This window comes from Lathamus discolor, chromosome 3 (assembly GCF_037157495.1).
Source record: "Lathamus discolor isolate bLatDis1 chromosome 3, bLatDis1.hap1, whole genome shotgun sequence".
Taxonomy (NCBI): domain Eukaryota; kingdom Metazoa; phylum Chordata; class Aves; order Psittaciformes; family Psittacidae; genus Lathamus; species Lathamus discolor.
Genome location: NC_088886.1, coordinates 127201196 through 127226220, shown reverse-complemented (window position 1 = coordinate 127226220; position 25025 = coordinate 127201196). Strand labels below are relative to the sequence as shown.

The 25025-nt window shown below is 38.0% G+C and overlaps 1 protein-coding gene across 3 annotated transcripts in view; it reads right to left on the bottom strand.

Moving 5' to 3' along the window:
* The window catches only part of XRCC5 (X-ray repair cross complementing 5), a 54688-nt gene that overhangs the window by 14136 nt on the left and 15527 nt on the right, over positions 1–25025 (bottom strand). For 2 of the 3 annotated variants that reach the window (XM_065671542.1, XM_065671540.1), the window contains exons 8-16: positions 24223–24361; positions 22883–22995; positions 17856–17918; positions 17021–17158; positions 15549–15639; positions 14136–14269; positions 9082–9278; positions 4659–4752; positions 3160–3229 (exon numbers count right to left, since the gene is read on the bottom strand). In XM_065671542.1, the coding sequence (XP_065527614.1) occupies positions 3160–3229; positions 4659–4752; positions 9082–9278; positions 14136–14269; positions 15549–15639; positions 17021–17158; positions 17856–17918; positions 22883–22995; positions 24223–24361 (1039 nt within the window). The remainder of the gene's footprint in view (positions 1–3159; positions 3230–4658; positions 4753–9081; positions 9279–14135; positions 14270–15548; positions 15640–17020; positions 17159–17855; positions 17919–22882; positions 22996–24222; positions 24362–25025) is intronic. The other variant, XM_065671541.1, reaches the window with a different exon arrangement.

Genomic DNA, 25025 nt, shown 5'->3' with positions numbered 1-25025 from the left:
ATCTTTTTTTACTTCCCATTAAGACAGCCTAGCTTTTACAGAAGCCTATGAAAATACAACACACAGTATCAGACACCTTCTGCTCTTCAGAAATGCAGACATGGATGGAAACCCGTAAACAGTCCAACAGGATGACCTGATAGTCATGCGGCTACTCCTTTGGCATGACAAAGACGGCAAATACTGCATTTGAGAACCGTCTTTGCAGCCACAGCAATGAAGAAACACATTGTACACCCCTGGGAGTAATAATTAGATTCTACTCAGGCAAACTAATCTATTTTATTTGCATTCATTGACAAAAATGTCAGCAGCTGTTATCAGAAAACTGCTCTTTGTGATGACTGTGCACTTGTAACCTGCTCAAAATAAGACCTGCATAAAATTACATCTCTCTGGCCATGAATGCAAATGAGAAAGATATCTGGAGAGGAAACACAATACTAGTTACATGAGCAATCAACATTAACCGGTAAGCTGACACCATCACACACAATACATGATATAAGCTGTAAGTGGGTCCCCCTACCACAATAAACTACACAGATGTTGATTCAAAACAAAGTTAATCACTGTTTCAGGAATTGAGCCACCAGTTTCAGAAATCTAACCCTAAGACCCTTACCAATTTGAAACTCTCTGATTTTCTAAAAATAGGTATTTACGCATTAGTGACCCAGTTCTCACTAACAGCAAATGCATCATTTCTCCTGTGGGATGCAGCATCAGACTCAGGCTGTCTAACTTGCACTTAAGGCTCCTCCTGTGAATGGCACAAACCCTGACCATCAAATCCCAAAGAGGCTACTACATGAGATGCAGTGATACTCATTTTGGTGATAAATACACCATCAGGAGTTCTGACAAACTGGTAAAAAAAAAAAATTAAAAATCCCCCTGCTATACTTAGGTCTTGATAACTTCATTCCTTTTGGAAGGAGTCTCGCTGGGGACTAAAGAGGACATGTGCCATTAACCTGCAGCTTAATTAAGAAGCCACTATACTGTCAATATTTGAAGTACAACTCTCCCTATTACTACAACTTCTCTAGCTACCAAAAATAACCCACCTCAACAAAACAATTGAACGGTCTTTCTCCTCCATGTAGAGGGCCTCTGCTGCTGTTTTGTTTTAAACTGAGAATCTAAGCTCTATTCAGTTTGGAAGACTACACTGGATGCTCTTTTTATACAAGAAAAAAGCAAAACAGGATGCAACCTAGCAGTTCTCCTGTCTGTGTTGTGACATAAGAAATGTAATTTTTTTTTCAACAAGCTATTTGGATGCCACAGATCATCCTTTCCTGCAAAGATATTTGACATTTCACATGTTTTAGCAGAGGAAGGAAAAAAAAAAAAGTTTCATCATTAAATGTGATATAAAATTATACCAAAAAAAACCCCACACAGAACCACTGAACAGTTTTAAGGCGGATTTTACTATTTACATAACCAGAATGCAATTCAGCAAGCCATTAAAAACAAGCCTGTAATGTTTTATGTATCAAGCTACCTAAAAGGCTCTAAAGCAGAAAAAAGATTATGCAAAAGAAAAAGATAATACGCAGAACATATTTTTATTTATAGTGGCTCTGTCTCTCCTTTTGAATGGGTGACTGCACTACATTCTGTCTGACCACACCTTATAATTACAGAACAGATCACACATAAAATCAGATTGCTGAAAATTTCAGAAGCCATCCAAACATGTACTGCAGTTATCTCTAGCACAACTACCAAGTGGACATATTTAAGCACTCTTTAGAGTTAAACCATCTTTAAGGGTAATCACTTTACTTATTTCTGCCTTAAGCCTTTCCTACATGATAAAATTAATTACCATAACAAAGGAGCCAACTGTTTCACAGTTTCTGTATTCTAATGTATTGTACAATGGGGTTTTTTAGTGCATCTTTACTGCATTTGAGAACACAATTCTCACTAATTTTTCAAAGAGCAATTTCTTCTGGATCTAATACAAACTGTAGGTAAAGAACTGGTTAACTGGCTTATAGGTCTGAACATTCTGGAGAGAAATAGCTATATAGGCTTTAATAAACTGTATTGCAAATCAATATACTACTCAACATGCTCCTGCAAGCTATGTCTAAAAGGACCAAAGACCTTGTTGAAATAGCTAGCACCTCACTTCAGCACCTCTGCAAATCTTTTTCTTTGAAAAGAACTGCTACATTAGTGGCTATTCGGTAGATGAGATTTACCTTGCCACAACCTTCAAATTACCCTTTAAAAGAAAAAAGGACCCCATCCATCTTGTGCATTCTTCTTAAGATACCTTCGGATGACTTATATCTCTGTATAGCTATTCCAGTAGGGAAATACCATACAAACAAATGATAATTCTGTTGCATTTTCAGATTCAGGACATGCAAGACAGTGGCTGACCTGTGCTTTTTATTCTTCCTTGCCTCTTCTTCAAAACCCTCTCTTATTGCACACTGAGAATAGATTCATAGAATCATAGAATGGTTAGGGTTGGGAAGGACCTTAAGACCAGCTAGTTCCAACCCCCCTGCCATAGGCAGGGAAACCTCCCACTAAACTATGTTGCCCAAGGCCCTGTTCAACCTGGCACACAGAGTCAATTCAGTGCACACAGAATCACCTCATCTTTAGGAACTACATACTACCTGCTCATTACACCCTAAATGCACCCATGCAATCTTTTGCTCACATTAAATAAGAAATGATCTTTGCATGTAAAGATTTAAATCCCAGGTATCAAATTCTTATTTCTTCATTGAACAGAATAAATAGACAGCAGAAGACAGGCTTCTCACACTGTGCACAGCCAACAGCTTTCCACTTCAAGCCAGAAAGATCCTGTGAAGCTAGATGAGAAGCTGATACCCTTCAGGGATCTGTAAGAAACACCTGAGGAGTTGCTCTGATGCCTCAATACAGCTGTTTAGTGCCATCTTACACAAACACAGGTATCCAAGACTTTCAAATGAGGAAGGCAAGTACTGACATGGGAATTGAGTGACACCTTTCTTTGGTAAGTAGCACTAGAAGCTAACCAGAAAACTCCAAAGCATCTCACATAGTACTAGAAATTTATGTTTAGACAAATAGCCTGAATTTACTGAACCCTGAAGATGCTACTAAATATAATTAAGATAGATAGAAGTCATTTACCATCTTTGAAGTCAGCATTTTTCTGCCTCACCAGAATTCGGAAATCTTCTGCTGGATTAACACTGCCAACCTACAAAATGAAAAATTATGCAAACATCAGCCAATATCCATCTCTTTCTTCTTATGAGGCAACAAGGATCTCTATATTTCTGTTCATTTTAATAAGGAAACAGAAGCTCTACACTTTTCTGTGTGCAGATTCATAGAATGCAAGTCTTACAATGTGTGTTAATGCACAGTACTCCCAACAAAGGGTAGTTATGACACAAGCAAGATGACCTTACACTTACTATGCTGCACTGTTATAAGCCGACTGTGCTCTCTAGGGTTTAGAGGTCAGAAGCTCAGTAATTCAGGCTACCTGCTAGTTCAGCTTTGAGACCTTCTGTAGCACAGACCTCTCCCTAATCTTGACAGGGGCTTAATGAGGAATGGAAGCTCCCAGGCATGTGGCTACAGAATCACTGGTTTGCCACTCCAATGGGACGCCCAAAATTAAAAGCTTGCACTCAATTCATTTATCCTTTCTGGCCCAGTCTGACATCTTAAAGTTGAAGCTCTAAATGAGCATACAAATGCAGAAGCCTTTCAAAAGGACTAAAACCAGGTCAAATATAAACACTTACTGAAAAATGGATGCAGCAACTTTAGGGGAAAAAATTGCATTGCTTAAAATTTTCTTTCAAGAATGAAAATTCTCCTAACTGAAATTTTTATGCTCAGCTGTCAAAATAATTTGTAGCTCTTTCAATAATCTTGCTTGGTCTGTTAGTGCTTCATTTTAATCTAGAAGTGACACTTTTCAGGAAGTATCAGAATTCTATACTAGGAATTCTGAATATTTAAATATTTTTAGATTTTAAATATTTTTAAAAATCTGAATCATGCATTTTGAAGACCAACCTTAAAAGACAACACATTTGAAAACAACGGAAGTTATCTCAGTATTAAATCACTTCTTTCCCTTCAATACAAAGAATCAAGTAAAGGAAGGTGCACAGTTATGATACAGGCTTCACCTACCCATGTGCACATCTGGAGTTAGGTTAGACCTAGCAGCAAGATGAAGCTAAATTTGCAATTTAGAACCCTGTCCTGGTTGCAGCAGAGAACAGTCTCGAATATCACAGCAATACCTTTGATTTAATACACAGAAGGCAACTTCTATGTTGCAGATGATATGAAATAGAGCAAGAACAAAATTCAACCACTGAACCCCAATTCCGAGATTCTGTTTTCTTCAGATCCTCATGCTTGCCCTTTAGAGTTCTAGACACTGGGGGAGAATTTTTCCAAAAAATATCCAAGACTGATGGGAATTTGTGCTAAAATAGACCTAAGGGCAGCAAATCTCTAGCAGAGTTTCAAATCTACAAGTAGATAGTATTTCAGTCATGTTTCGGCTAGAAACTTTCCTTTTATCAGGAACTCTATATATTCACTATAATAGAGAAACTAAATTCCCTCTTTAAGCAAGAGATTTGTAAAAATATGCTTACAGAGGTGACATTTCCTTCAGCAAGTTTCATGATGCTAAAACTACCTTCCTCATCTTCAATTCTTGGTTTCTTAGGGTTGGGTCCATCTTCACTGCTGCAAATGAGGAGGATAGAAATTAATACAAACACTTGAAGTAAACTGTCCTGCCTACTAAGTAGAGAGTTAGTAAATTAATGAAATATACACTGAACACTGGACAAAACTTCATGATATAACTATTCCTAAATTAACTCTAAACTAGTTTTCATTTTCCTCACAGGCTGCACAAAGCAAACAGTAAAAACACAGATCAAACTTTATCTTGGCATAAAGCAAAGGCACTGCTTGTTGAAGGTGCAAGATTATTCATGCTTATTTCAGGACTGAATTTACTTATACACATCTTTTCCACTTTTCTAAATATAGACTATCTCCAGTCACTTTATTTTGAACCTGTATACTGCATTGCCTTGATAATTTACAGATTATAATTTACTGATTTACGGCATATTACATATAGTAATATACATAATATATTACAGTATATTACATTTGGTATTCTTGCCACATTTGATGTAAACAGAAATAGCAAAAAAAAAACCCTTAGCATTTAAATAAAAAAATTACTTACTTTTCAAAAATTACCTGCTAGTTCCTGTACTGGAATTGATAGCTGCTACAAAACTGTTTACGTGGTGGCTTTTGAGTCTAATGACCTACACTCTCCACCAGCACAAAAGAGCTTTATAAGCTTCCACCTACAGCAGTCAAAACCTGCTAGACACACCCCAATTAAGTACATAAGAACTCTCAGGACATTTTAAGCTAATTGCAAAATGCTTTCAAAAGACTGTTGCTCTAAAAAAGCTGATTTTGAATTTAAGCTACTTTGTTGCTTTGTCCTTACAGGTAACATATACCAAGGTACATTCAAACTAGGAACTTAACTGTAACATCCACCATGCCAAAGTTTACAGCACATCTTGGCAACAGAAGAAAATCAGGCAATCACAAAAGGGGAAGAAAATCAGATGCTGGGTTCTGTGTCACTTAATGTGACAGGCTACTGACACAGAAGAATCAATTTCAGTTTAAGAATGACTGAAAGCTACTCAGCTACCTGAATAGCAGCATCTGTGTTCAAGGAATCCCAAAACAAAGTAAGTTTTTCTCAAAAATTCTGCTACTACAGTGAAAAGACTACAGGGACAAAGCCAAGGCTCCAAGACTAAATGCCACTTTACATTCTACAAGGTTAAAACTGATTTTTAAACACTGCATTGCACATTACAATCAACTATTAGAAGGCACTTGCACAGTCTTCCTTTTTACTTTCTATAGCACACCCCTCCCCTACTTTACAATCAGTGTCTATCCCACTTTGTTTCAGCAGTTTTCTCTGTCCTATACTTCTTTTTGTCACTACTGAAATGAAATCTCTTCTTCTCAGCAACTCCTGTCATCCAACATAACCTTACTTATCACTCTAGGAGAAATTCTTACTTCATTTATGCGTCAAGACAAGAATAGGATACCTTGCTTCATCCTCAACCCTGCTGACTTTCTGGCCGACCTTGAACAAGGTGCTTAATTGTTTTGGACAGCAAATATGCCAGTCTGTAAAATGGAGAGAAACTGATACTTTTTTTTAACACCAGTGAGTTTACAACTTCCACTTGAACCAAAATCCTTGTATATTGATGTGCTTTGATGAAAGGTACAAAAAACAATGAAAATTATCTTTTAGAGTATTTTTCTCCAAAGATGTTTTGCAATCAATTGCAATGTCTTCAAATCTTTTTCCTCCTGCATTATTTTTACTGATTCAAAATGCTTGGGGGTTGGAGGAAGGAGGAGAACATAAATGCTGATGCTGCATTTAACTGCTGAGGACCAAATCCACAGCTGTCATTAATCAGTTCAGTACAGCAGAAACTAATGAATCCACACCCATTTATACCCGTCAAGGATCTGACATTTAGAATCTGTTACTGGCAATGCACTGATTACCAGTATTTTTAAACCGTAAAACGTGCAACTACTATTTGAGAAAAATTAATTAAATATAAGATTAATTTAAAACACCCACTTCTGCGTTTATATAGAATCCTCTCACGTATGCAAAGTTGGATGAGGCAGCAGCCTCTCCAAAACCAACCTAAGGAAAGAGTAAAGCACTTTCTGTTTTACTGGATTTTTAAACTACACAAAGCTTAGCAAAAGTGAAATGAATACTGAATATTAAAAACTGTGTTAAGATAGCATGCCTATATTTATGCTGCCTTAATCCCACTAGACCTTAAAAATTAAGCTGAGATGAATCTGGTCAATATGATGATAGGAGACACAAATTAGGCTTAGGGAAAAAAAAAAGTCAGGAAAGCTTCTAGACAAACTTTTCAAAACATTTTAGTGCAAATCATTTAGATTTGATAGTTTCAATAAGTTAAATATTATTTGTTGTTAAACATTTTTCTTCTTGTTGCGGTGATGTATCTTCTACAGTGCTTATTTAAATCCTCTTTATCAAAAGATGGTATCACTCAGCTGTTCCCCAAACACTGAAAACCATACAGTTAACATTTCTGTTGAAGCAATGACAATACCACTATACCCATCCATTACTACAGCAATATTCTGCAATTTCTAAAACTCTATTACCATTCATTCTTCTTTGCATAATTGAGTTTGTATCCTTTTATTTCCCTTACAGATTTTTAAAATCAATTTTAATGCCCTACATGAATTTCTATCTTAATTATTTTTATAGTTGCTTTCATCGCCCTTCTAAAGGAAACCAGTTTTTAAACAAAACAGCTCTCCTACTTGCTTGTCAAATTGATGCCTTTGGGGTGATATGTTTTCATACAACTACCAATAAATTTTTGCTTAGATTCTCTCTGTAGCTTGTTTGAATCTAGTTTTGCTTTCTTTGGTTTTGGGTTTGTCTGGGTTTGTTTTTTTTTTAAGTGCTTCTATCACCTTTTTAAAGTACACATAGGAATCTATTTATGTATACACACACACAGAGAAGCTGGAGCACAGAGCATGGACAGAAGAGTTTGCTCAGTATGAATTCAAGGACACACCGAGGCAAGACAGGCACACATAGCAATAAACAAAATAAAAAGCAAGGTGCTTCCCAGTTTGTATACAGAAATGCAGTCATTGTTCTACAGAAGTAATGTGAGAAGCCTATGTCATGTCTTCCCAAAGACAACATGCTGACAGGGCTCTAGCCATCCCCAGATAATGAATATATGACAGCTCAGATAACCAAGGTCTCAAAACGGCTCAAAGACATTGTTCCTAGCACTGAAAGGACTGAGCTAAAAAATTACAAAAGGGAGGGAGAAGGAGCTAATTAAAAACTCTCCAACATGTGAGAGTGGTGAGGCATGGAACAGGTTGCCAAAGGAAGTTGTGAATACTCCATCCCTGTGTTCAAAGCCAGGGTGGACAGAGCCTTGAGCAACCTGGTCTCGTGAAAAGTGTCCCTGCCCATGGCAAAAGAGTTGGAACTGGATGTCCTTAAGGTCCTTTCCAACCCAAACCATTCTATGATTGTATGATTCCAGGGAACCCAGTGGTCCTATTATAAACATTCAATAAATTAAGCTCCAAGACACAGATTTCATTTGAGCAAATTGGCTGGAGTGACAGTACTAATGCAGCAGCAATTAAACATTTATTCTTTATATCTGCAGCACAAATAAAGTAAATATAGCATATGTAACAACAAAAAAAGAAAATCTTAAAAACTCTTCAGACAATAGATGTTCCAGAAAGTGTCTGCAGCAGTTTGATTTTTCAAGACATCCACATTCACTGCACAGCAGATAATAATGAAGCTGCTTTTCTTTTGATTTGGTATTCAAAAATGAAAGCTGCAGAACAACCTACATTGAGCATGCTGAGAAGGAAGACTCATCTTTAAACCGAATTTAAAGCTCTGCAGCATTTATTCTAAGCTAAATTAGACCCTCTGTTATTCTTATTTGAACTGTTTTGTTAGCTACCAGTAGAGAACAGAGAGAGTAAGCTGCAACAGGTTGCCCAGAGAGGATGTGCAGTCTCCATCCAGACTGGATGAAGCTGTAAGTTATATACTTAGACCACAGATGACCCTGCTTTGACAGCAGACTGAAAAAGAAAGCTTCTGAGGCCCCTTCTAACCTGAAGGATTCTGTGACAACAAATACAGGTATGAGGAAGCTACAGAACAGTTCCTAGTGTGTCTTGCCCAATAAGAGTAAGACCACTGTTAATCACAAAATACCCCAGGCATACTGTGGTACCTCAATACTCTCCACCCATCAGTATTTTTATAGTGTGTAGCTCATTGATTTTATGTTCCAAAGACCCTGAGACTGCTTCATCCAGCAAAAACAACTTGAAGTGTAAAACAGTTTAAAAAAAATCCATAGTACAACTCCAACTTACTTGTCTTTGAAGATATCTTGAGCAGTCTTCTTGTCTTTTTTCTTGACAACCTCCTTTAGGGGGAAAAGTGATTTTACTTTTTCAAGAGGACCCTGACACCTTTCTTTTACCACACCGGGCATCTCCAACATCTCTAAAAGGTGCTCTTCAATTGGTGGCAATGGCTCATTGGGGTGAAAAGCCTTATGCTGCAAACACTGCAAGAAGCAATTTCAGCAGAGAAAAACTTTCAGTTTATGTATATTTATGTATATTAATATATTTTAATATAATGTCTGTATGCCTGACATCATACAGTAAATGCAAAATATCTTCCATATTAAAGAAATAGTCTTCATATTGCTGAGAAATATTCTAGCTCATAAGTGCTCCATTACAGAAGTGGATTGTAAGTCAACTGGTCAGCTGTTTAAGAAGATAAAGAGCATTAAACAAGAACAGTGATGTAGATGAGTGTTCCCACACTCAGTGGCATGAGTTCTATGAAAATTATTAGGAAAATCCCAGTCATCTGCATCTATTCAGCTTTTTAACTTCACTTTGTCTTTAAAATGCAGATCTATTATAAAAGAGTCACATGGGAGAGATTTCTACACATCCCAAAATTAGGAATTAGCAACAAGATAAATACTCCAATCATGTATTTCAGTTACTGTCACAGTTTACTGTCCGTCAAAAAAAAATATTTCTTCTTGGTCAATAATACTCAATATGCATACAAGAGAAATTTTCACCAGCTTAAGAGCAAATGAAAAGAGAGAAGTTAAATGTGCACAGGTAAGACACAGAAAACAGGTATGGCTGGAAATCAGCTTTGAAAGACTGAGGGAATGAAGGGGCCTGACAGTTTACATCAAAGTTGGAAGAGATGGTAGTAACTACAGAGAAGGCTTTTTCGCCGAAGTGTAAAGACAGTGCACACAGGGAGTCAAGCAAAGGGAGAGAGATAAGGTTAATGAGGCAGACTATGGAAATTTCACTGAGAATTCTAAAAGCAAAATAGGTATCTTAAATGTTGTGAAGTGTGGAACAGCAGAAGAGATGTATGTGTATGTGTGTGTATATATATATGTATATATATACAGATACCAGTGCATGCACACACACATGCATAAAACCACAATCATAGAATGGTTTGGGTTGGAAGGGACATAAAGTACATGATTTTCCTAAGCTCATTGTATTGGGTGTGTTAGACACAACTGTGAAGGTAACTACTCCTGGTAAACTAGAAATACAGCAGAAATTTGCTCCCCTGTTGGCTGTCAGACATGCCATTAATTTAAAAAACAAAGCCAAAGCAAACAAAACCCTCTATTCATACTGAAAGGCTGCCAATAAAGAAAATCCAGACCATATGCTACACATCAATACTGATGTGCTTTCATGCTGCTATTAAGATTCCAATCCATATTAGAGCATACTGTCAAAAGGAGGCAGTTATACAAGGCTACTGATTTGGAAAGACTTGTAGTGATTTCAGGCATAATTATTTTGAAAGAGAGTAAAATTGTTGCTAGAAGCTGCAGTAATGGCTCTTGTGATACAAAAAAAACCCTCCGATATTAGAATAACATTAGAGAATTGAATTAAACTCAAGAAGCAAAAAAATTAAGTCTGCTGTTGTGAATGCATCTTCCATCTGAAATCACTATGTGTGCAACTGGAAGAGCTGAGCAGACCAAGCAGCCACAACCTCCACTTGATCCTCTTTTTAGAGTAGACAACTACTTCTGAAACCTGAGATGGTAGGTACCATCAAAACTCAGGTGCTAATAAGAAATTAAGTTGAACAGACTTAACCTGGAGTTTCTAATTCCAAACAGTCCCTTTTAAACTTGCTTCATCTTCCTTCTGTGATCAGCAAGAACCACTCCCACCTTCACCAGCTAGAAGCAACCCACACTGCCACTGGCATCCAGACTCACTGTTCTGTTCATGCGTGTTGTCAGCAACGTATTAGCTCCTCCTTCCTCTTCCTTATTTCCTTAACATTTCTACCCTAGAGAAGTAGCAAGCTTTCAGAAACAGGGGTCATGCTAAGATGCTGGTCAATGAAATGAAGAACTGGGCTTTTCAAAGAATTCATTCCATGATAAGCAATGGCATAAATGCATGAATAGACAGGAATTTACTGCAAGAAACCATCTTGACTTGTTCCCTTCCACACAGTGTTTAGAAACACACTTTTGTAAAGCACATATTTTAGCAAATCAATAATAAAACCTACAGCAACCTGGTAGTATTTAAAGCCTTAGAAATAAGAGACAGATTAGGCTAGCTAAAAGATAAAGCATCTAGCCTATCTCTACACCACCACAATGATCATGTACTTATGATCTCCAAAACAAGAAGGATCAATTACTTTCCCAAAGTTCTTATTCCATGGATTATGGAACAGGCTTGGACAAGTCAGCTTACACTAGTTATCTAGCTTTTGGGCGGTTAAACCTGTGTGAACTGAATCCCAACACGAGTGTCTTAAAGTTCAGTTTACAGCTAGTTTCTGACAATTTCCAAACTACCTTCCAAGAGATCCACTACATTCAACCAAATATAAGATTATTTTTTGTTTAAAGCTCTTAGACTTCTGTGAGCAACCTCCTGTCCCCCTTCTGTTCTGCTTTTTGAAAGAACATAACCATACAGTCCAACCATTTATAAACAAGCTCAGTCCTCTAGGGTCACTTACACACTTTACACAAGAGCCATTACAGCATATTTAGAGGCAGACTCTGCAGCTGGATCCCATGAAATATGTGATGCTACAGGCTACTGTGCTCACAAGCCTTCCCCCATGTCTGTCTCAGTACAGAGGAATTGGTTTATTGGCTATCAAATAAAATGCACTGTGTTCCCCAAATACTGTACATGTTTCAAACCCCTGTATTTAAGAGGAACAACTTAAACAGTGATGTTGAAAGTCTGCTACCACAAAAGCAATGGAGGTTCACTCAGGTTTTTCTTGAAGCAAGGAATAGAAGCTGAAACTCTGGATGGAGACTATTCCTCATCTTCCACTACAGCAAGCTTAACAACTGCTTTCCACCCACTCTGTCATTTCCTGATGCCTACCACTACTTCCAGAGATATAATTTAGCCTGATGTTTCTGTTTAAATCCTGGCTCTTGTCATTTACCATTCCAAATATCTTCATAAGGTAACAAAGCAAGGAAATTAAGAAGTTCATCCTTTCTTTGGAGTTAGTTTTCCAAACTATTTATAGGTCCTGTTTAGCCTAATCAATTTACTGGCTACATTCAAAAAATGACGTATAATTTTTCTTTGTATTTCTTAAGGAATCAGCAGTGCCACTTGGTCTGCAAGCAAAATATTAAGAATCTGGAACATCTTTGCAGCAAAGGAGAGAACAATCTTTCTGCAACTTACACAGATTAATAGCAGTTTTGTAACCGCAACAAAAAAAATAATAATAAATGGGGCTGTGCATGGCCAAAAGAAAGCACTAAAAGGACTGGCAATTTAAGGCTTTATGAACAGCAAGCACTGTGGACAGGAACTGCATACTACCCAGCACAACAATCAATAAATACTTTTTCCACCAGTAGTGTTCACCCTTACAACATCCTATTACCCTCTAAGGAAATCGGTGATTTACACAGTTACTCTCTTCTAGCAGCCCTTGACTCAACTGCTATGACAACATCATCACACTGTTCCAGAAGACAAATGGCACATGTAGAGAAACATCTGTCATTTACAGGCAATATCCACTGAACCAAAAGAACGTAAAATTGTATCTAGCAACATAACAGAACATATTCCATCCCCTGTTTCATTTACAAGCAAAACTACATTTATTTTTAATACCCAAGCTTTAAAATCCTTCCTAAAATACTAGACGTGCAGAGATCAATCCATGTTTAGCTCTTGCCCAGCAACAACCTTCTACTGACCAAATCTTGCATTCAGTTACACATTGTCTTGTCAATATGACTGGCAGAATTTGAAGGGAACACTGAGTTCTTCAAGTTCCAATCAGAGTAAGATTTGAAAAGAGTGGGCTTACATATATTCTTGAAACATATGTATGACCTTCAGATCCTTTGGTTCTTTTGACAACACCGCAGTAGGATGGCTTGTGGATGCTGGGGTAAAGTGTCTTAATTAAAAAAAAATAAAAATAATAATACTTGGAAACCGAAAAAAAATTATTTGGAATTGTTGAGATATGATGAACATGGTTGCTTTAACACCATTTCTGGTCAATTTTCAGAGTGGAGTCATGCACTCAATATATCTCCATGGCTCTGTATAGGACACAATTCTGCAGCTGCGTAAGTTACAACATCATTTTCCTTATTCTTGAATTTGCTGTGTCATTTTTTGAACACTTGAATTCCAAAGTATAATTAAGTCTCTCATCGTCACAGTTGCAATGAAAACCTTCACGATATGAAAGGAATGTAAATCAAAATTTAGACAGCTTGATGCAATAACTGCAAGACGTGTGAACTGTTCAGCTCGCCTGTAAAGTGCATCAGCTCAGACACCCAAATGGAATACATTAAAATGTCAACAATGTTGACCATTTACTACTGACCAAGTTCACTCAGGCTGGTCTGCTTTGGAAACACTGCCAGATGCAACAGTGGACAGAAAAGTGACTGCTCAAGATTTAACTGGACACAGAATTAGAAGCTGAAGAGGTCCCTGATTTTCAGTCAGTTTCTCTCTGCCCAGAAGTTGAAGACTGAGACTATGTCCACACTATGATCACTGCAATACAGTGTTGAGATACCCAAGCAAGTCTTAATTTGTCTAGTCTAGGTCCTGCAAATATCATTGGTGCTGCTGCAGACACCTCAGCACAGGTGTTATTTCCTTTCCTCCCTGGGAACTGGAAAATTTAAGAATAAAGTCTTATGTCAGGGACAATGTAGAAATCACTGGCTACCCTACTTGCTACTTAAAAAAAAAAGAATTCATATTCCATCTTCACAATACACATCTTTCCAATGCGAATCAAAGACAGAAAGGTGAAAAGTCTTAACAAAACAAGGTTTTTAAAAATGCCATGTAGTTCATCTCACCTGATACAGCCTCTGAAAAAGAGGGTTTGGGATTTTGCTGGGCTTAAACAGGTCCTCAAAAGTTTCTCCATCATCAGCTTCATAAACCAAATTCATAGAATCAATCAAAGAGTCAACAGCAGATAACTGATCCGCTAAGGCAGCAATCACATACAAAGAAAAAGTAAATATGCTTACAGATGGAAGCATTTCTTGGAAAAATTTCTAAATGAAGATTCACTTCAGAACATGAGATTTTGACCAAGTCATTACGTGCTACAGAATACACTACAGATACAGACAGGCCAATAAAGAGTAACAGACACAATAACAAACACCCTGCTTTATTTAAGGACTACAATGTAAAGTCATAAAGCTTTTCTTTTCCCCCAAGACCTCAATTATTGCTGCCCTTCCGCTTCCATTTTTCTTCTTTTTCAAGATGTTTGTATTTGCAACAGAATGCTTATATAAAATGACTGCTGCTGCTCAACCCAGGACAGCCATGTAGAAAATAAGAACAGTTGATTTGAACAACTAAAGGGCATAATATAAATTTTTGAAGTTCTGATGGCAAATTAACACAGTTCACAACAGTCAACTATTGCTTTGGTAAGTCAGGTTTGAGATTGGTTCTCAAACTACTGGTTAGAGGCAAGAAAACAGAAACTGTTTCAGAAACAATCCAGCATGCTTTATAAACCCTGATGTGCAGATACCCATTTAATGAATCTCATAAAAAATTTTAGAAGTAGGAGTTGATTTTAAACTACATCCATTTAAACTCATTGCTATGCAATATTCTCAGAACAGTGAGTCAAGCTTTGTACGGCTGCATGCTCTATGGCTCTCCAAAGACAACCTCCATCTGAACCTGGACACCAGTGCATGCTTTAAAAAAAAGCCCAACACACCACAGAAAATACATTCTTTGTCTTGAACATTATATTAACAGGCCATACTGCAACTGGCTAGGACCAGCTTTGAATGAATGGAGCTGATGCCTCTGTTCTAAGTCTACCTAGCTAATCACACATCATAGCTCCCACAGGGTTTGCCCATTTAGTCTCACAAATGAGTTCAAAGATCAAAGGATACAGAGGACTAAATCTCCACTCTCTATATGAAGATCCTGTGAAACTATTACTCCCATAACCCAAGCCAGAAGCCATTTAACAGGACAGTTTTAAAAGACTGTGGGCAAACCTCAAGTCTGCTCAGCTTGCAACTAAGCTGACACAGTTTTGCTACAGGCTTTACTCGTCAAGATCACATCACCATAATGTATTCCCCAAAGGGATGGGGTTGTTCTTCCTAAATCAAAGTAATGAAAGCTTATGTTTTCATTGGAAAGCCAAATATTCCCTTTTAGAGTATCTCAAATGAAGACAAATAGGTTACCTTGCCTGGCTGCCCAATGAATTGCTATCTTACCTGTAGGAATGCATTTTTTATTGTTTTTCAAGGATGAAAATATATATTGTCTTAAGTCTTCCATGTAGGGTAGTTGCACATAGATGAGACACTAAGTGAGGCAAAAGAAGAAACCACTGAGCCTGAAGAAAATAATGTAAAATATCCCAGAGTGCCCTATCAGGGCAATATAAATATAAGAAAAAGCCAAAGATGTAATATCTGTGAGCATGAAAATATTTAAATAAAATATTTACAGAGCAACACAGTTTTAAGCAGAACAAAACACAGAATTATTTTATAATACAGCGATGGCTATACCCCTCATTTTTTACTGGTAGAAAAAAGACCTTTCAGGTCATCCAATCATTTTTCTTGCACAGAGTTCCAACCAGCCAAGCTTTAAATAAGTCATATATTGGCTCTTTGGGAGGTTTCATCATAGCTTACTATGTTCAAAAGTTGTTTTTTGGGTTTTTTTTTGTTTTTTTGTTTTTTTGGTTTTTTTTTTTTTACATTCTCAGCTTCGCTTTTCTTTATTCAAGTACCTCCTCCAGTTCATACCACCCTAAATAATTCCTTTCCATCCTTTATGTTTACGTCCTTCAAAAGTCTGAAGATTGCCATGTCTGCCCTCACCTTTGTCACTGCTTCGCCATGTTATACGTATTTAGCCCTTTCAATAGTCTCTCGTAAATAAGATCAGTGGAAACATGCTGTAAAAATACTGATATGTGTTGCTTCTAGGTGTCTCAGAATTTTTTATATATATATTTCATATATGAGTATGCTGCATACAGAATTCCTGTTTGTTTCTTAGAAACACTTTTTTTCCATCCTGTTTCTTAAAATAACCTTTTCAAGTAAATACTGTCTTCCAAACACTCCAGATGAATTTGAACAACAGCTTTAAATGCTGTGAGCTCCTCCCCTCAGTTCCAGTTGACTTGGAAATCTAACGACAACAGCCTAGTTGGACATGCTTGAAATGCCACATCAACTATCAAATTCAAATTTTGCACTACTAAGCCACCTGGAAATAAATCCACAGTTTAAGAAACTGAAGGAATCCAGTACAACATCAGACTGTATGCATAGAGGTAGATATTCACACAGCAAAAAAGAAGTGGCAACTTATTACGTAACTAAGGGATTATACTGGTTTTAGATACCAAAAATTTTGAGAGTTCCAGGATAATAAAATGAAATTATTACTATATTACCGAAACAAAAATCAGTATTATTTAAACCTGTAATATAGAGGATACTAGTGGAAGCATATACATTATTTTTCCATGTATTTTTTCTAGGGAATTTTCTTACATTTTATTACCTCTTTGCCCTAACAGTTGGTACTATGACTGAAAAGTCACATTGGTTTCTTCCAGTATTACAAAACACTGCATATGGTTCAAACACGATCATTTATTAATTGATATTCGCAAAGCATCAGTATGGAAGCTCTTTACAGAAAGGTAAGAGTGAAAAATTACCTCATATGCATCCTTAATATATGGAAAAGCTGCTCCAATTTGGGGGTTGCTTCTTCTATCATAAGCATAACGTACTACAGCTACTACTTTCAACTCATCCAATGCATGAACAAGGGCAGAAAAAGCAACTGCTGCGTTCTGGAAGGGTAAAAAAATATAATAAAATCCACACAGTCCTGCAAGCTGTCACTAGCCTGCTGAAATACATCTTTCACAGTGAACTCTACTGCACTGATTTACCCAAGACTAGTTCCCATTTCAGCTATAACTTCAACACAAGCATTTTTCATGTTCAAAAAATGAAGAATCAGAAAGGTCAAATCTCATCATGACAGTTTATCAATTCAAAGCTGAGCAAATTTTAGACCTAGCACATTCCACCTTTTCCACTAGGCGTGAAGAGCTCTCAGAAGTATTACAAGAGAGAGAGAAAGAGAGGGAAGACAGACCCTTAAAGGAACACATCATAGCACCATACAGTGAGGTTTTTATCTCTGATTTTTAAAATAATTTGGAGGTCTGGTCTAAACAACACAGTGACAGAGCTTACTGTTGCTCTGCATGTGGATGGACTTAAGCACCAATTCTAGGTTCCAAATGTTCTTGCACAAGCATAGTATTTACCAGTTTCTCATTATTCATGAGTTAGGGTATTCACTTGGGGTCTAATCCAACTTCTTTTCGTCCTAATGGGCAACGGAACAAGATCTACCTAACCTGCATTAGAACTATGTGCCTTATTAACACGGAAAGACAGGACAATCTCAAGAGCCACTATTATTCTTCTCTGTTCCACAGCAAAACACCCTTAGCATTAAAATCCAGTTCATCTTACCTCATCATTTTTTGCTGCAAAGACCTTCAGAACCTGGTTGCCCATGTAGCAATGCCTCTGGATCTACAGATTCAAATGGCCAAGAGTTAGCCCGATCTAAAGAAAATGTCAGCAATGCAACTGGACCAATGAAATTCTGAAACAACTAACATATTACTCAACTGAGAAGCCACAAAATTTCATGACTGTGCATAGAAGTTAAAGCCTTGCATATGTTTTGTATCTCCACTTATCACTCAATACAGATATTCAGTCATATTCAACTTGACACTCTCATACCTTCATCATCATAGAATCATAGAATAGTTAGGGTTGGAAAGGACCTTAAGATCCTCTAACTCCAACCCCCCTGCCATGGGCAGGGACACCTCTCACTAAACCATGGCACCCAAGGCTTTGTCCAACCTGGCCTTGAACACTGCTAGGGATGAAGCATTCACAGCTTCGCTGCGCAACCCATTCCAGTGCCTCACTACCCTAACAGGAAAGAATTTCTTCCTTATATCCAGTCTAAACTTCCCCTGTTTAAGTTCTAACCCATTGCCCCTTGTCCTATCACTACAGTCCCTAATGAAGAGTCCTTCCCCAGCATCCCTATAGCTCCCCTTCAGATACTGGAAGGCTGCTACGAGGCTTCCACACAGCCTTCTCTTCTCCAAGTTGAACAGCCCCAACTTTCTCAGCCTGTATTCCTGCTCATCGATGAGCAGAAACAAAAGATTACGGCATCTGCAGCTGTTAGCAGTCTGAATAATACTGTAGTAATTCAGAAGTCAGTGTGGAAAACCAAAGTAGTTAATAAAAGGCCTAAACCTAGTTGACACCACATCTATGCTATAAGATTTTCCTAGCAAAGATATGTCAAAAAGGAGCTGAAAAAGTCACATCCCTAATTAATAAAGCTACTTCAACAGCAACATGAAGTATATGCACCTGTGCTGGCAAAGAAGCACTTCTGCTGGCAGAGTTTATGCTGTTCATGAACACGGCTGAACCATGCCACACACACCCCCAAAAATAAAATATAATTACATCAAGGGTTACTGCTGGAATAGCTGGAACCACAGAGGGTGGGAAACACCCGGAGAAACACTGTAACAGGGGAAAACCTGTCACTAAGACTGCATACTAATATGAACACTCGGTAAAATTACATTTCTTTGCTACAGAAAAATCTCTTCATATTACTGTACCAAACTAACCTGGAGTTTCATTATTTAGCAAATTACCATAATGCTGTTGAAGTCAGAGACAACTTGGATCCAAGAAGAACTGTTTAAAATATTACTGCACGATTTTTCAACTTAAATTATTCTACCTGCAATTATTCTTTCCTGTTCTGTCTTTAAAAACTCAGGAAATTTTATGTTCAGTATAGTATAAATAATCAGATGTGTGTGTCACTACACCTTTATGTGTTTGGGAAAAAAAAAAAAGGTCGCTTTGTAATATTTTCAAGTATTATTTCTTGATTTATATGACATTACTTATAAATTAAAAATCAAAGTTTAAGCAGCCTCTGATCTTCTTTCCTGAGGGATGTGAATAACTTGGTAAAAGAATATAAGGTGGTTCTATTCCTTCTTTAATTATGTATTTGAAGATGTTCCAGTTTCTCTAGTTAATAATAAATATTCTTTTCCCCAAAGTTTTTTAAAGAAACAATTTAATGCAAAACATACATTTGAATAGTGTCAATATTACCATTCCAAACAATAAAATTCCAGAACCAAAATATAAGGAAAGCATGGGTTTTGAAAATTCCAGTTATAGTTGAAAACTTCCTGTTATCATTATCTAAACAGTGTAATTTTAATTCTGCAATCACACCTGAATAATTTTATTATACTGGTGTCTACACAACTATTACTGGGCATAATTACACTCCTAGTGTCCTGGGTTTAGCAGTATGCTGTGGTTTAAACCCAACCACAAACCTCGTTCACTCACTCCCCCCCCTTCTTGCCCTCCCCCTGCTCCTGGAGGGACGGAGAGGAGAATCGAAAAGAATGCAACTCCCACGGATTGAGGTAAGAACAGTTTAGTAACTAAGGTATAACACAAATCACTACTGCTACCACCAATAATAATAATGATAAAGGAAATAACAAGAGGAAAGAATACAACACCTCAAAACCAGCCGACCGATAACTCGCCCCACTCCCCCCAGCCGAGCACCGACCGATACCTCCTCCAACCCTGCAGTCCTCCCAATCCTTCCGGGTAACTCCCAGTCACATCCTGGACATGACGTGCTGTGGTATGGAATACCTCTTTTGTCAGTTTAGGTCAGGTGTCCTGTCTCTGCTTCCTCCCAGCTTTCCCTCCTCCCTGGCAGAGCATGAGGCTCAGAAAGTCCTTGGCCAGACCAAACATCTGAGCAGCAACTGAAAACATCGGCGTTATCAGCACTGTTCCCAAACCAAAAAATCAAAACACAGCACTGCACTAGCTACTAAGAAGGAGAAAAATAACTGCTACTGCAGAACCCAGGACACAGTAGCAGTCAGATTTTCTCCTTCTTAGCAGCTGGTACAGCGCTGTGTTTTGACTTTCAGCCTGGGAACAGCGCTGATAACACCGATGTTTTCAGTTGTTGCTAAGTAATGTTTACTCTGACCAAGGACTTCATGTTCTACTGGGGATGAGGGGAGGCTGGGAGGAAGCAGAGACAGGACACCTAACCCAAGCTAGCCAAAGAGGTATTCCATACCACAGCACGTCATGCCCAGGGAGGTAACTGGGAGCTACCCGGAAGGGTAAGGGCTCTCTTTGGTGGAGGATTGAACTTGTTCAGTGGATGGTATTGTATTCTCTTCCCTTGTTATTTTATCATTATCATTGGTGGTAGCAGTAGTGATTTGTGTTATACCTTAGTTACTGGGCTGTTCTTATCTCAACCCGTGGGAGTTACATTCTCTTGATTCTCCTCCCCATCCCTGAGCGGGGTGGGGGGGTGGGATGGGGGAGGTGGAGTGGAAGGAAGGAAAGCGGGAGAAAGGGGGGGGAAGTGAGTGAACGAGCTGTGTGGCTCGGTTTAAACCACGACACCTAGTTACAGAATCAGAGCACACCCTACTTAAGATGTAATTCCAATGTGTTATGAAATCTACAAGCCAGAGAAGCACATCATAAAAAATTATCAAAAGCAATAAATACATTTTGTGCACTGAGAAAATATAAGCCAATTTGTTAATTGAGGCATATTTACGTGAATCAAGAATATTTCTAGAATTAATTATATTCTACAATTAATTATTAACTATGTATTCGAAGGTATTAACGCATTATTTGACCAATGTGGGGAGGAGAGGGGGCGGGGTATGGAAACCATGTGAAACAGCAGCTCACTTACAACAGCATTCTTTTTTTATCTGTTTTCCTCTTAGTTTCTGTTTAAAGTAAAAGTCAGACTTCAGGTCAAAACAGGAGACCAGCCTCCAGCATAAGAAAATGCTGCACATGGTGAAATACATCTTGTGGAATTAAATGAAGACAGTAAGACTCAGCTGTAGGCCAACTTAATAATATGCTTTGGACCACCACACTGCAATAACGTAAGGGCATATCTAGCAACATGCAGGGGTCTCTGTGCCACCTGTAAAGTAAAAATATATTTAGTAACATCCACTTGGGAGCAAGCTCCCACAGATACTACATATTTTATTAGCATCTCTCCTTCCTGGTAAAGGTAACAATTCCTCAGCTTTCATCACCAGTACTATTTTTTTTGGACAGCAAGACATTTCAAAGAACAGCAAGAGGGCTGAGAGCTTTCAGAACAGAAGGTGCAGTGCTGCCCTATTATTTTCTGGTTTGAGTGGTGAAGGGGACTGGGTGCAGTGAACTCCAAGAGTAAAATTTCAGTCACCCTGTACAATATCCTGGAGAAGAAAGAGTGGGAGCAGCTTAACATTACTAGCAAATACCGGTGCTCACATCTCTGTACTTTCTCCTCATATATCCTGCTTCAAGAAGGGTTTTCTTAAGCCTTTGCCTAAGGCTTCCCTAATACTCAAGTCCTGGATATTCTGCAGGAAACCACCTTGTGCTGGATAGCTTTTATTAAGTTACTTGCTCAGTATAAGTTCCTTACATCTTCCAGCTGAAATGAATGGCAAAGTTAATATCACAAGTACAGGTAAGTGCTTATAAACACCAAGCATCTCGCTGAAATATGGAGAGCTTTTGAACGTTATCTTCATCTAAGTTCCATGAAGTCTTTGCTACGTTTAGGTTTTATTACAGTAGAAATAAGAAGCAAGTCACAGTTTACAAACTAGTCCTCATGGAAATGAGAATAAACCCAGTCAGTTTTCAGGCTGTGACATTTTTTTAATGTTCAGAGAGAGACTTCTTCTGCTCTCATGGCCGGACAAAACCCAAAAAGGCTATTGCATGATCTGAACAGAAGAGACCATCTTCTGTTGCAGATCTGACATTTAAGTTCATGAGATGAAATGAAACTAAACTACAATAGCTCTTGTCTCCACAGAGATCCGAGTTCAGTGGTACTTACTTTAACTGAGGGCCCAACAGCCACATTTATGAATGTCTGTCCTCACAAGACTACATACTGTTTACGTGTACTGGAATGACAAAGTCAAATCACTCCTGTATACATGACTGCAGATGCCCCACTCCCAACACTGGAACGCAGTACAGCATCACAACTTGGCTGGACACGGGGTAACGGGTTAAAACTTAAACAGGGTAAGTTTAGATTGGATATAAGGAGGAAATTCTTTCCTGTTAGGGTGGTGAGGCACTGGAATAGGTTGCCCAGGGAGACTGTGAATGCTCCATCCCTGGCAGTGTTCAAGGCCAGGTTGGATGAAGCCTTGGGTGGGATGGTTTAGTGTGAGGTGTGCCTGCCCATGGCAGGGGGGTTGGAACTAGATGATCTTGAGGTCCTCTCCAACCCCAACTATTCTATGATTCTATGATTCTAACTTCAGTGAATTCAAACTGAAATCCATTGTTTGAACAACCCAGGTAGCTGAATTGGAACAGGTTTAGTACTGTACCTGAGAGGATCTGCTGAATCCCAAAACAGAAAAGCATTTTGCTTCTGTTTTGTATTTCATTTGTTCTTCATCTTCCTTGGAAAAAGGAACTATGTCACTCCCATAGCGAAACCCTGGAGAATAAGACAAGAGCATCTGGTAAGCATATGGCCCTACAATTCTAACACCAAAATTAGCCCTCTGAGTATTTTAACAATCATACATGCCCCACAGCTACACTCCACAAACACTCATCAAATTACTTTCCCTGTTAACAAAAAAACCACACACCCATAGAAAGAAACATTTTGTACTTCATGAACAGCAGTTGCACTCCTTGGGCATTGCCTGATGTAACACAACTACCCTCATAGACAGCAGAAAAGAAGGAAACTGAATATCTTGGCCAACAAAGTCACACTTGCAGAATAGATTAAAGCAAATCAGAATAAATTTCAGCAAGTAGACAGAGCAACACTTCTTGCAAATGTAATGGAGAAAAACCCAAACATACCACAAAGCATGGACAGGAAACCAAAAGAGATCCAGAAAACAAAATGTGTTAACAGTGGAAGTGAGATACACCTTTATATACAAAGGTATAGGCTGTATGCAGAAGTGGTGTCTGTATGTATTTGTGTTTTACTTCCCACGCACAATCGTATGTCCTCCTCTACTGCCACTGAGGACAGAGCAGGCAAGGAAGAGCAGGTATGAGAGAAAGGATTGGAAAAAGGGGTGAGAAGTAAACCCAAAGCAATTTGCCTCTGAATACTACAGTAAGAAAACAAGTTGAAACACGCTGAAATTTTCAGTTCTCAATTTACTTAATGCTGCTCAAGAAGTAATCTCCTTCATAAAGCCTTTTAAAGAAAATATATAAAGAGCTGTCATCAAACTGTGCTTGATGGTTTTCCAAAGTGCATCCATGAAGGAAATAATGGTTTCATCTTCCCAATTTCAGAGTATCTAGAGCAGCTGCTTATCTAAAAAGAAAGTGTTATGAAAGCATACATGTTACCAGTACAACTGAAGACTTGAAAACAACAGAGATAGCAGCACTACTCAATACAGAGCTGAGGTATGGTCCTCCAGAGAATATAGTTTAGGAAGCTGTAGTACCTTCCAAGTTCTACCTGGTGGTATTATTATTGTTATTCCTATTACTGGTAAAAGCAGGAATTTTTAAAATATCTGAAGACAAAGTCTCACGTAAGTGTCTGTGTTCCATCAACTTACAGAGCTTACATTCTAAGATCACAGCTAGGCTTCAAAGTATAAAACCGAAAGATGTTTAGGTGATTTAAGAGTACAAGCCATTATCACGGTTTGTCTTCAGGGTGCGCATAAAGAAGTCATACCTTGAATAGTATCATCTTTCTGAACCTCTGTCTCATCATCATCATTCAAGCAGTAAACAGTTTCTCTCCGCACATCATCTTTTCTGAGGGTTTTAGCATCCACAGTTGTCCAAACTTTTTTCACCTTCTCTTCTGTGACCTTTATATCAGAATTCAAAGAAAGGGAACATCTTTCAGACTGCTTACAAAAAACATGCAAAAAATTCTGAGACCAAGCGTTGCATTATTTTGCCAATAAGAGACTAATAATGACAGCCTCAAATATGCATCTCTGACTGCTGACACAGTGCTTTCAGCACAGATTGATCAGCTTGTGACCTAGCACCTGAACTGTACCATATTTGCCTTGATTACTCATTAAAGTAATGCGCCAAGTCATTTGTGAAAGTCTTTTAGTCACAGGATAGCATGTAACTTGATACGTATTTTACTTCCTCCACCTATATAAACACTTTTGACAAAAAATTAGATATATGTTAAAGATGCAAGAAGATTCAATGCTTATTCAGCTTGTTTGCCCAAGTTTTTCATCAGGCTTACTACACTTCAGGATAAAAATACCATATATTACTGGAACTTCCCCAAAAGGCAGGAAAAGATCCCAGTTGCATAACAGGACCGGGAGAGGAAAGAAGGAATAAATGTCTTCAATGAGTGAATGTTTCCCAACTACAGGGAAAGAAAAATGCTTTTTTTTTTTTTAATCACTACTTTAGTGAAATCAATGGTGTATTTAGTGAATGAGAAGAAAAATGGAAAATTGACCAGAAAACAGAAAAGACAGATTATGTCCATAGATCACA